Source organism: Bidens hawaiensis, unplaced genomic scaffold, assembly GCF_021521415.1.
Source record: "Bidens hawaiensis isolate Kalapana, Puna unplaced genomic scaffold, B.hawaiensis_p1.1 tig00014336_1, whole genome shotgun sequence".
Classification (NCBI taxonomy): domain Eukaryota; kingdom Viridiplantae; phylum Streptophyta; class Magnoliopsida; order Asterales; family Asteraceae; genus Bidens; species Bidens hawaiensis.
The window spans coordinates 616,500-629,193 of NW_027492234.1; the positions used below are offsets into that span (position 1 = coordinate 616,500).

General features: G+C 34.1%; 1 protein-coding gene, 1 long non-coding RNA gene and 1 pseudogene across 3 annotated transcripts in view; all 3 read right to left on the reverse strand.

The window, feature by feature from the left end:
- The window catches only part of LOC143546406 (uncharacterized), a 64,659-nt gene extending 60,252 nt beyond the window's left edge, over positions 1–4,407 (reverse strand). Inside the window, exons 1-3 of the long non-coding RNA XR_013137585.1 lie at positions 4,292–4,407; positions 4,062–4,180; positions 3,888–3,938 (exon numbers count right to left, since the gene is read on the reverse strand). This is a non-coding gene — a long non-coding RNA (uncharacterized LOC143546406). The remainder of the gene's footprint in view (positions 1–3,887; positions 3,939–4,061; positions 4,181–4,291) is intronic.
- LOC143546405 (ATP-dependent zinc metalloprotease FTSH 11, chloroplastic/mitochondrial-like) lies at positions 348–3,352 on the reverse strand (annotated as a pseudogene). The gene is made up of 9 exons (XR_013137584.1): positions 3,126–3,352; positions 2,922–3,047; positions 2,772–2,852; positions 2,561–2,690; positions 1,722–1,870; positions 1,352–1,634; positions 1,191–1,280; positions 1,060–1,113; positions 348–719 (listed from the first exon to the last, which is right to left on the reverse strand). The product of XR_013137584.1 is annotated as an ATP-dependent zinc metalloprotease FTSH 11, chloroplastic/mitochondrial-like (transcript).
- A 2,425-nt stretch (positions 4,408–6,832) lies between the features above and the next one.
- On the reverse strand, positions 6,833–11,421 carry LOC143546404 (polypyrimidine tract-binding protein homolog 2-like). The gene is made up of 10 exons (XM_077038083.1): positions 11,208–11,421; positions 10,933–11,142; positions 8,519–8,581; positions 8,352–8,425; positions 8,148–8,240; positions 8,003–8,060; positions 7,817–7,921; positions 7,663–7,744; positions 7,476–7,588; positions 6,833–7,405 (listed from the first exon to the last, which is right to left on the reverse strand). The coding sequence occupies exons 1-10, from the start codon at positions 11,391–11,393 to the stop codon at positions 7,031–7,033; spliced, it is 1,359 nt and encodes a 452-aa protein (XP_076894198.1). The 5' UTR covers positions 11,394–11,421; the 3' UTR covers positions 6,833–7,030.
- Between the last annotated feature and the right edge of the window lie 1,273 nt (positions 11,422–12,694).

Genomic DNA, 12,694 nt, shown 5'->3' on the forward strand with positions numbered 1-12,694 from the left:
GGTTAAAGTTAGTGATAGCACAAGCAGGACCCTCTTTTTATGGTCTTCACTTGAGTGCTGCTTCTCCTTAGTTTCTTAAGCTTATGTTATTTTCTTTTAAGAAAACTTCTTTAGTCTTAACTATGTAACTGCAACCATTATCATATTCATGGTTATGGCTTCGAATAAATTACTTGTGATATATATTAGGTACATATGTTCTTCTGTTTAAATATTGTTTTATACCCGTTGGCCTCGTACCATTGAGAATGTCGTGGATTTCGGCTTTCTCTGTCTGGTCTTTTTGGCCCCGATTGTCATGTTCAAGATTAAAAGAAAATCAGGTTTAACGATAAATAAAGGCAACAACTGAACATAATCAACTGAGTATCCATAATTATGTCAACAGTAATCGTACGGACAATTGCAATCTTGTAAATCATTTGTTTGTATAGTTCTAGTGCTAAAATTCAATAAACTAATAATTAAAAAAAAAGGTACAAAAATCTATTCTATCCAAGACCGGAATTATGAGTACACAACACAGGGGTCTCTGCTCCTAAAATATTTCTTCTTTATGCTAATACAAGTTCTCCTTCCTCTTGCTCTTGTAACATTTCTTGATCCGGTAAGACCGATTTTCCTTCACGATAAGGACCAAGAACTCGTTTAATTTCTTCAGCGTTTAATGTCTCGTGTTCCAGCAGCGCGTTTGCCAACACATGCAGTGATTTCTCATGCTGCAAAAATTGAAAAAAAAAATAATAATTTTTAAGTTTCATACTGAAAATTTGCATATCATATTTACCTGACCGAAAAATACAATATCAAATATGCCCATTTAAAATACTTTTTAAGTTTCATACTTACTGTATTTTGAATGGGTAAATATTATTTACCCATTTACTTAATTATTATATATAATTTATAATATGACCAATACACGTTTTAAGAAAACGATAAAGATGTCATAAATTTGAAAATTAGTATATATGATACTTTTAATTTTCTATAAGATAAATATCATATTATATCTAACAAATTCGAGTCACATGATTTAACAATATATGTTTCAGAAACCTTCTTTAGCAAGGATTTTACACGCACGTAAGCCTCTTTAAGGAGCTTAACCACCTGAAATACAAAGAAAAAAACTATATAAACACCTCGACTACACGTAAACAAAAAGGTTTAAAAGGGTGTAAACATACTTCGGCATCAATACGCGTTTGCATCTCTGAGCCAGGCCGCTCTTTTAAATAAACGGGCCCGATTTTATCGCTCATACCATAAGATGACACCTTTCATGCAATAAAAACTTGCATATAAGCAACTGAGAAAACAATATAAACTAAAGTATTTAACTAATTACCATATATTGGGCAATTTCTGTAGCCGATTGAAGATCGCTACTAGCACCGGTTGTAACATAATCGGGGACCAAAAATAATCTCTTCAGCAACGCGTCCTCCCATACAAACATCAAGGCGTGCAAGCAACTGTTTCTTGCTTACAGATGGCTCGTCGTTTGAAGGTAACTGTGTAACCATGCCCAAAGCAGATCCACGTGGCATAATTGTGGCCTTGTGTATCGGATGCGCACCATCTGTATTCAATGCAACTATTGCGTGACCGCTCTCATGATATGCTGTCAGCTGAAAAATAATAAACATTACTAGTTTAGAGAGTTGACTCGTATGCAATCGTATAATAAAAGGAATATATAAAAATAAAGCATACACCTTTTTTGAATCTTGAGATAAAAACATGGTTTTTCGCTCTGTACCCATGATTATTCTGTCCTTTGCGAATTCCAACTGTGACGCGGTTAACTTGTCGGAACCTTCAACAGCAGCTTTAATGGCTGCAACATTCACCAGATTCGCCAAGTCTGTTGCAAATATTAGTTAACAAACAGGGGTCAACAGTCAACCTCATATTAGTTGATACTAGAAAGAAATGATTTTTCCAGCATAAGATAAAAATGGGCTGTCTTTGTTAAACTATGGATTTGTTTGAACTACACTGCATATCCAATCAAGATAAGATATTAATTAGATATAATTTCATATACCCCCTTCAAAACTTAGTAGTACCATATTTACCCAACAAAAAAATCGTAATATCAACGATAGGAGATGCTTTGGAGTGTAAAGAGAAAGAAAAGGATAGAATGGTCATATTACAATAGAATACCAGATTACAATATGACATTTGAAGTGGTTTGTTTAACAATAACTTTTTGGTTGGGTATATATGATATAGTGCAAGTTTTTAGGGATATATTTGAATTTTCCCCATAGAAACCATACCATTAAAAGTTAACTGAGTTTTTTGAATCGAAGTAATGTAGGAGAGGCAGTAAGTATATGATACATTTGACTTACAACATTACCGTAATAATTAGTTATATACTTTCAAGGCTATGATTTATTGCTTCACTAATCACTAATAAAGATATTAACTATGGGCAGTTTTAATCGACGTGACACGAGTACGTCCTTTAACAAAAGTTGAAAAACCCAACATGCCAACCTTCCGTTTTTAAAAATAGCCAACATGCATTGTAGAATGAACCTACCTGCCCCATTGAACCCAGGTGTACCACGTGCAACAGCATGCACGTCAACATCATCAGCTAATGGTTTGTCATGCAAATACAAATCAAGAATCTCTTGACGACCCTTTACATCTGGATTTGTAACAACAATCTACCAAAAAATCCATCATTAATAACATATGAAAGCAGATACATTAAAAAATAAATCTTTGCTCATTAGCAAGGTACTTACATGCCTGTCAAATCTACCAGGCCTCGTCAAAGCCGGATCAAGTATATCAGGCAAGTTTGTTGCAGCCATCAAAATTATTCCCTGAATTAAACTTACCTCAAATTAGATTTGAAAGGCAACAATAACAAAACATTAGTCTCTGAAATGTACCTCATTTTGCTCAAAGCCGTCCATTTCCACAAGTAGTTGATGTAAAGTTTTCTTTGTATGACCTTCCCATTGCTTTCTAGTCGAACCAACCGCATCAATTTCATCAATAAATATTATGCATGGAGCCTAAAAATTCAAACAATAATCTTAAAAACTTTTGAATTTATAATCAAAAGAATAAACGCAGTGGGTAAAATAATAAACCTTCTTCTTAGCTGCTTGAAATAAGGTCTTCTTAGCTGCTTGAAATAAGGATCTCACTCTTCGAACACCACCAACAAACCTAAAAAGGCCAAAATAAGCCATGGTAAAGTATTTTGAAATATTTGCAACTTAAAAAACATATCATTTTAGTAATTACCACTGCTAAATATACACTTTTTAGTGACTTTTCAACTGGTTTGACCCCATTGACCAATTCTAGCTCTAAAACATGCATATAACTGGTGTCGAAATGCTACTATAAAGTCATACTATTTTAGTAATAACCTATATGCACTTTGGGTTACTTTTAGACCAATTTGACCCCTTTGACCAATTCTAGCTCTAAAACTTACATTTCTTCAAACTCAGAACCTGCTCTGTAGAAAAAAGGAACTCCAGCTTCCCCAGCAATAGCCGTCAAATTTACCAATCCAAAATATCATATAGTTGTTTACAAAATAAACCAAATGCAAAATAATTTATTGGAGCTTGAAAGCTATGTTAAAAACACACTAGGAAGTAGTAGCAAATGCATACGACACTTGTGATAATTTCATAAATCCACCTTAAAACTTATAATAATATCAAATTTACCCAACCAAAAATCAAATTTTCCAGTAAAACTTGTATTAGGATATGAAAGTTGGGAGTGTAAGGAAGAAGAAAAGGGTATTATGGTCATACTCTTAAGTCATTTGAATGGGTAAATGAACTTTTCAGGGATATATATGACATTTGACTCTACATTCTTTTACGCCTTACCTTGGCAAGTAGAGTTTTGCCTGTCCCAGGTGCCCCAGTTAAAAGTATTCCCTGTAAAGTAATCACATTGCTTTATTATTACCAATAATACATGTTAAGGAAAAACAAAAGTATAAAACATAAAAAGTAATAATTATTATTACTTTAAAATTATTTTGTAATTAAAATGCAAACCTTGGGTAACTTTCCACCAAGCGAGTAAATTTTCCTGGATTTTTGAGGTATTCCACCACCTCTTCAAGCTCTTGTTTAGCATCATCACAGCCTTTCACATCCTTAAAAGTCTTTATATTCTGCACATAATCATATAAATCGTTCCAAGAAATCATTTATTATGCTTCCTTTAATAAGATCCTTTTCATATTATTCTTCAAGTATCATGTGTTACTTGAATAAAAAGTTACCTTTTCTGGCATTATTTCTTTGTTTAAATCTTTAGAGGAGTATGAAGAAGTTGAGCCGACACCTGGACTCCCCATTCCACTTAGCCCACTGATATACCTCTGAAGTGCAGCAGCTCCCATTACCCTGAAAAACGAAAAAAAAAAAATCATTTTGAAACTGATTATTTAAAAGAATAACAAAAAAAACTTAATATCTAAAGGCAAAATATAATTACCTATTTTCCAAATTTTTAACCTAAACTGAGAAACTTTTACTGTTGAAACAAAATGTCGATATTTTTTAACAATAATGTCCTTTTTGATTATTTTATCAGTTAATCCCTTAAATAATCACATTTTTCAAACACTCGAATATCTTAGTATCAACTTATTACATCTTCCAACAGTAGAAGCACAATGGAATACTGTCTACAGTCAGCATCACATCTTATCACAGTTGATTATCTCATTTTCATTACTAAATATAATATGATCACTTTCAAACTTCACATATATAGTTGAAATAGAAAAACTTATACCACATTAAACCAGCAGCAACATTGAACAAGATTGTTGAGATGAGGTCTTGTGCAAAATGTGATGATCGATTTGATGCTTTTTGATCAACCTATAGATTACAAGAAATACCAAAGTCAACTTTACAATAATTCTCAAAATCACCTTTATGCAGTGTAGTGTAGTGTAGTGTAGAGATAGATATAACCCATTTACTCATGAAAGGGTCAATCTGAAGTGCGTATATAACTCTAATAGGTCACACGGATATAAGAAAATAGCTAAAAACTGAAACGGGACAAACTGGTAGAGAATACCCAAAATGTTTTAAAAAACATTAAGTATTATTATGATTTATGTATATGATTTTAGTAAAATGAACAAAATATGGTTACTGGTCCCCACCATGCGCTGCTAAATCATACACCAGAATTAGAAAAATAAGCAAACAACAGTTCAAAACAAGTAGTCAAAAGTACATGAAGAAAATAACGCATTGAATACACAAAACACTCATTAAAAACAAATAACTGAATTAAAGTCTTACCATCATCACATGCAATGGCTGCCTCACCGATATACCAGGGCTTAATAAAGATTCATCCAAGTTCCCGGATGCCCGTTCCTTCAATTCTTGCAACTGAAAGTAGAATACAAACCACATAAACTTGTAGTAAAAATACAACAGCACCAACATAATGATTTTAGTTACCAGTGCAGAAAGAGCGGAAGGCATGAGGAAGTGGCAACAAGAGCCTTAATATACTCCACGACACCTTTACTATCTACTGCATATTCCCTTTGATCACAGACTCGGGACTGCAAAATCATGTAAACTCAGGTCCTCCTATAAGCATAAAGATTCAAAGTTTATATATATCGAAGGAACCTACCTGTGTTTATTAAGCTCAACCAATAAAGCAGTCTGCTTGAGCCAAGAGCATTTGCAGGCGCTTCTTCTGTCTTGGCCAACAAAAACAGCTCATGGTTGTTGTTGGTGAGAATGAGGTTGAATAATTTGTGCAGAAAAGTGGTTGAAGTTGAATAGATGGGGTGAAACTGAAGGATGATTAATAAGGTGGAATTGAAATAAATGATGCTATTTATATTGTTGGGGAGATACACAACGAAACCTTACAACTTTCATGAAATAATATAATTGTAACTATCGATGTTTGAAAATTATACGATGGGTAATCGTCAGTGGAAATCATTTATGCATACTTGATCCCAATGCCCAGTACTCACTAATGACTCGTTACCACTAATTATCAGTTTAATTGAACGTCATTTTTCAGATAAAACTTTTTCAATATATAATTCTAAAGCAACTTTTAGCTATATTTCTATGAGGTTAGTAGAAATGTTTTTCACCCATGGCTATGGCGTTACCGTGTACTCTACATCTCCTAACTCGTATCAGTTTATATTCTTATTTTTTTGTTTTGTTATTTTGTAAATTTCAAACACTCAAATAGCTTAATGACACTAACATCACATCCCATTCATTGCGTGAGCCCACGTGCATTTGCCCTGCGAAAGAAGGGGCGGGCGTTTGGGTTTAGTGGGTTAGAGAGATGCTTTTGATGATTTACGCCGAATTTGAAACCGCAAAGAAAAAAAGAAACAAGGCAGTTAAATCACTAATGGATTTGTAAGTGTTATGTATATGCTTTGGAGATGAAAGCAAACAAACACCAAAAGTGGATCTGTGTGAAGCAAAAGAAAGCAAACACTCTTTTGGGTTAGTGGACAATGTCTATTTGATATGTTGTTAGATTATTGACCTCTTACGCTAAACGGTCATTTGGTGACCAAAGGAAACGGTAGTTTACTTTCAGTCACGTATACCCTAGGCACATAAACCATCATTTACACATTTAATTTACCCATGAAAACACCCCTCTAGAAAAACCTTCACTATTTATGCGCTAAAAGGTTTTAGCGAGCTGTGATACACCCCGCTTATACCCACCAAAGCCATAGCGTCAAACCTGTTGGCTTGCCTACTTCACCCTAAATGTTACTATCAGAAAACACTACTACAACTCATAAATGATATGATATACTGTACCTGGTTAGTCACCAATAAATTTGAAATTCACACAAAAAAAAAACCAACAAAACGAAAATAATAATCAGTCGCCAACGGACCTTTGCAGCCCGCTTTCACTACTAAATAACAAACCAATCTCGACAACACTAAACAAAAATCATAAAACGTCCAAACGGATAATCAGGACTCTATAAATGGTAACGATGTGGTGGCGGCCCGCCTTGCGGATATCCATTTTGACCATTATAGTGTGGGGCGGGACCAGGACCCGGACCCATTTCAGATTGCATACCCTTCGGCTGATGTGGCGGCATGTACGGATGGCCATGCATTGGCATAGATTGAGGCCCTGGTGGCGGTGGTGGACCTTGAACCCACCCTGCTGAAGACTGGGGGTGGAGAGCTGCTGCCGCTGCATACCCTTCTGGACCAGGCATGTATTGGGTGGCGGCTGCAGTGTATTGTGGAGCGGCTGATGGCGGTTGCTGCCCCAAGATTGATGGTTGTGGGTTCATGATAGGGGCGGCTGGCATTGTGTAATCTCTACTCCTGTCATTGTTCACCTTAAAACCATAATTTTTATTAGAAGTTAGTAATAATATTGTTTTTAAAGTGTAAACATTAAAGAATTACCTTGATACTTAAATCAGTGTGACGAGAATACGAGACGTGAAGCTTGCAAAAACCTCCATCATAAATGCAGTGGCCTTCTAACGCTTCCTTTGCAACCACAGCCGTCTGAACGTCTGCCCATTAAAAAGTTTTTATATTATAACTATATTGAGTATACAAGTCTCTTAAAATGAAATGATTGACTCACCAGGGTATTGAATTAAAGCTTGGACTCCTCCATTTTTGTCAAACATAGCAATCTTTAGAACAGGTCCAAAAGCAGAGAAGACCTGAACCACACACATAAATTATAATGAAATACAAATATTAAATATGTAATATTAATGGAATTTGAGATATACCATTTGTAGCACATCCAAAGTGACTGCATACTGCATGTTCTCAATAGAAGCAAGAAGAACATTACTCTCGGATTCTATTTTCTTCCCATCTAAACCCAAGCTAAACTGCAAATGTATCAAACTAAAAAAATTAATAAGAAAGAAAAAATATATAACAAATTGATAAGAGCATATTTAAAGGCATACCTGACCAGTAGCATCTATTGCTGAAGATGCAACAGGAAGCATAGGGTTGGTGTAGTCCCTGAACCAACAGAAAGCTTATTAAAAAGTGCAACAAAAAAACATACAAACAAAAAAAAAATGACAAAGTTGTCAAAAATTGTCTCACCTGCTACGATGAGACTGGAACTTTACACTTAAATCTGTATGTGCGGAATATGTTATCTTTAGAGAACACGGTCCCAGCTCTGGAATTAAATACCTGCAAATCCATATAATATATCAAGTCAAATATTCTAGATCTGATTTATCTGACAATATGCATATCAAAGAAAGCAGTAGCATTATGCAAATCTATAATTGCCTTTAATACCTGGGAATACTTCTTCCATCAAGAGCATCTTTAGCAGAGGTAGCAGTTTCTGAATCAGTGAACTGAACAAGGGCCTGAAAAAACAAATATGTTTTAATAAATCTATTTTCTAATGTGGTAAAACTTGAGAAATCAAATACAACTCAATATACAAAATTTACACACACCTGGAACCCAGCTGTCTTCTCAAAAGTTGTGATTTTATGCACAAACCCAAATGCAGAGAACACCTACATAACAGACTTTTAGTATCCATGGAGAAAAGGACTGTTTTATAATACAATTGTTCAGCATATGCAGCAAAACAATTCATCTATTTGCTTTTTCAATACAGTATGCAATATCAAATGACAGATTACTTTCTAGGTATGATGACAAACAAGTAATAAAATCAAATATAGCTAAAGCATCTTTGTACACATAACATAATAAAGATCCATATAATATGCAAACATAGGACTAACTGCAGCTTACAAAGATATATACTGAATAATAATACAAATTATAAAACACTTAAGTTTACAAAGCAAGAAATATGCAAAACAAAAAGAAAAGGGTATATGTATTAACTCAGCAGCTGAGTGCAGCTATGAATTATAAAGCATAGGGATGCATTAAGGTGGTAAGTTTCATGTATACAAAATTATATGAATTCTCCTCATCATAAAAGCACATTAATATAAATTTCAAAGTTCAAATACCAGGCATTATCCATGTCGAAGTACACACAACAAAATCTGCCTTATTCCAAACCAAGCTTTTAGCAGTTTTCATCGCCACAATTAAATAACTTTCGTAGATATGAAACTCAACAAGCAAAAAAAAACAAATAAAACTATCAGTCACTTATAGTAATATATCAGGGTTATGGTTGAACCCATTGCTAAATTATAGACAATCATAAGTTTTTCAGGGGTTCATCCTCTTGTTTAAATATGAACTTGTACAGTAAATCCTTTTACACACATAAATACAGTTACTCTTTTATCTCTGAATGATATCACAGCGAAAAAGATACATCTGGCAAGCACCATTCTGCTGCCGACATGTTTCTTTTTTCCAGCAGCCACTCTCTCTTCTCAAAACAAATCTGTTTTCTAAAATCTACTCTTCATCATAACTAACCTAGCATTAGAAAGCTTTGGAGTTAAAAATTTTAAACTAGATCCAAGCAACCCAAACACCTACAAAGCTGCCACGCGCCACCATCAACAACAGTGGCTTCCTATATTTAATCCATCTAAACCGTATGATTTTCAAATCTACCAATACCAATCGCTGTTTGTCGTTGTCACAAAATAATTGAAACCCAAACTTTCAGATTTCAAAGTTTTCCAAAGTTACATATACTTCTCTGTGTCCATTAGTCTATTACTCATCTTCTACAAAGTTTTGAGTATACTTCTATTAGTATCATGGATATATGGAATCAAATACCAGTGCAGTTGTGCTTCAGTATTGCAGCATTTTTATCATGGGCGCCTACTTTATCATCAATGAAAATTGACAGTGCGCCAGCTATCTCTTATGGTCAGCATGAGTCAGGATATGGTTCAAACTGCAATTTAGCGTAGCAGTTCATTGATCCTTCCATCAAACAATTTTTTTGACCTTCTGAGACTTGTTATAAGGTTTGGGTTGACACATCTAATATTATATCAACTAAAGCCAAAGATTGTATGCAGTTGTGAGCAATATTCAAAATATAAAATAAAACAAAACATCTGGAGACATATCGCCACTTTTACCTTATGTCCCTAAAAGTCCTTTTGACTTATTGTATGTCAATCATATCACCAAAACTCAATCTTGTTTTGTAACCTTTACAAGAGTTCCATCCTACTATCCATATAAACACACAATGGCATCCTTTTACACGCACAAAAATATAATTACGCTTTTATCATCATATCCACTAACTCAAAGTCAAGATTAGAAAACAAGCAGTTATGAATATCTTCTTAATTCACTTCAAGATAAACTCAAAACCATTAAATTACAGACAAAATACAACTCACGCGATCTGTGAGAATTGTTATGTATATGTTAGCCATATAACGCATAAAAGTGATCAGTTACTAGAGTAAATACTTAACTTAAACTTAAATCGAAACTAACATTAGCATACTTCTGTAAACCGCATTACACATTTAATATATCATAAAAAACCATGCCGCATACAAATCACTCAAGCAGAAACAATCAAAAAAAAGAAAGCAAGAAAAGAGGAAAAAACAGAATAAACTAATCCTAAACTGTTAAAAGTTTTAGGGATAGGAAGAGATGAAGAGGAGGAAAGAGCCAGTGTTAAGGAAGGAAGGGGAAAGGAGAAAAGAGACAAACACACATGCGCTCTTTCTCCCCAAGCAATAAGCTGCCATTGAAGATAATTTCCTTGAAATGGGCCTGCTGATCCATTTACATTTCAGGTCAAACCATTAAGCTTAACAAACAAACAAGCATGTACTACAACTTACCAACCAATAACATTTGGCAAAATCTATCTATCTATTTATTTATTAATAAAGTCTTACCTTACCTTTATCAGATATCACGCAGAACATGAAGAGAAATCACTTACCAGGTGTAACACGTCGATGCTGACGAGGCGGGCATCGTTGCCCTCAATGGTTACCAAAAGTACATTTCCAGCGACATCGGCAGATGTCTTGTTGTTCACGATTTCTTGCCTGTTTGAGTATTGTAGGTAGACGGTTTTCCCCCGTACCTGCGCCGGTTCTGATGAGGAAGCATAATACGATATCATTGCAATCGCCTGATTTTGTTCGGCCTAGTAAAACAGACAGAAACAAATCAGAAAAAGATTCATACTGTTGAGTAATGAGTAGCACTCACAAATTCAATAAAGGCTTGGTTTCTGTTAGCTCCAACATTACACTTGGTGTTGACGACTTTACCGAAGGGCTTCCCGAGCTCAATTAACTCCTCCTCAGTGCACTCCCAAGGCAAGTTCCTCAGATGAAGAACCTTGGACGGAGTCTGCGTGTACCGAAACTGAGGCTGACTGGATACGGAGGCCATTGGCAGTAGAAACCTCAGTTCTAGAAAAAACACATCGATCAGTCCAATACACAGTTGTGAGGATAATAATAAAAACCAGATTAAAAGGACAAGTTTCCGATCCGAAATCCAATTGAATCGGTAATCTAAAGATATATAATCGGCGAAAGAAAGACGAAAGCGAAATCAAATAAGAGACGAGATCCATATAGGTTTGGATGTAACAATAATAATAAATTAGTATTAGTGTTCGATTGAAGATGTTATGTTACCTGACTGACTGATTGATGGATGAAGCTGTTGTTGTTTGTCGTAAATTAGGGTTTCAGATTGGGGGAATTAATCGGGTGGGTAATTTAATTTTGATGGAGTCGGCAGACAGACAGACAGACAGTGCAACAAAGAATGTAACGGCCCTTCAACTTTCAACCTTTCACCATTTACAATAATCAAAATTCAATGTAACACTTAAAATTTAAGAGGTAAACTTTATTTACAATCTACATTGCATAAAGTTTTTGAATCTTAAAAGTTATGTGGTCATTTGGTTACATTAGTTAAAATATAGTTACAAACTAGTTTTTATCTCCCGTATTACGGGGGTTGTTTTATATCGTTTGTTCTAATATTTATTTATTTTTTTAATTTATATTTTTTATTGTATGAAAGTTAATAATATGCGTATGGTTTGATAATAAATTGTTTCACAAATAAATGAGATGTTATAACCCGGTTTAAAAGCTATATGGTTTTGATGAGACCCAAGACTCGTTTATTTTTTTTACTATGAAATTGGTTTTTTAATTATAAATAATATTTATGATAGTTAATAATATACTTATGGTTTGATTAGACCCAAGACTCGTTTATTTTTTTTACTATCAAATTGGTTTTTTAATTTAAATAATATATATATATATATATATCTTTTTTTTAAAAAAAATATGATATTATTTTTTATTATATCCTATTTTATAGGATTTTTACATAAATAATTTGGTGAGAACAATTTTTAATTTAATGAGATGTTATAACCCGTTTAAGGAATATCTGGGTTTGGTAATACCCATACCCATGAATTCGGGTCAAATGCATGAGAAGCCACCATTTAAAACTCAAGCAAATCTGGTGACTCAAAAAAAAGGGGGAGCGACCACATCGCGACACGTAGGATGTTTATGTTTTCGTTTATATATATTATAGATATGGTTCTTCACCTTAAATCAAGCTTTTGTTAATTTGATGAATAGTTACATATTGCCCCCTTATTTTAAATCAACTACTCAACGATATTTAAACGACTATAATTTTTTCACACGTTA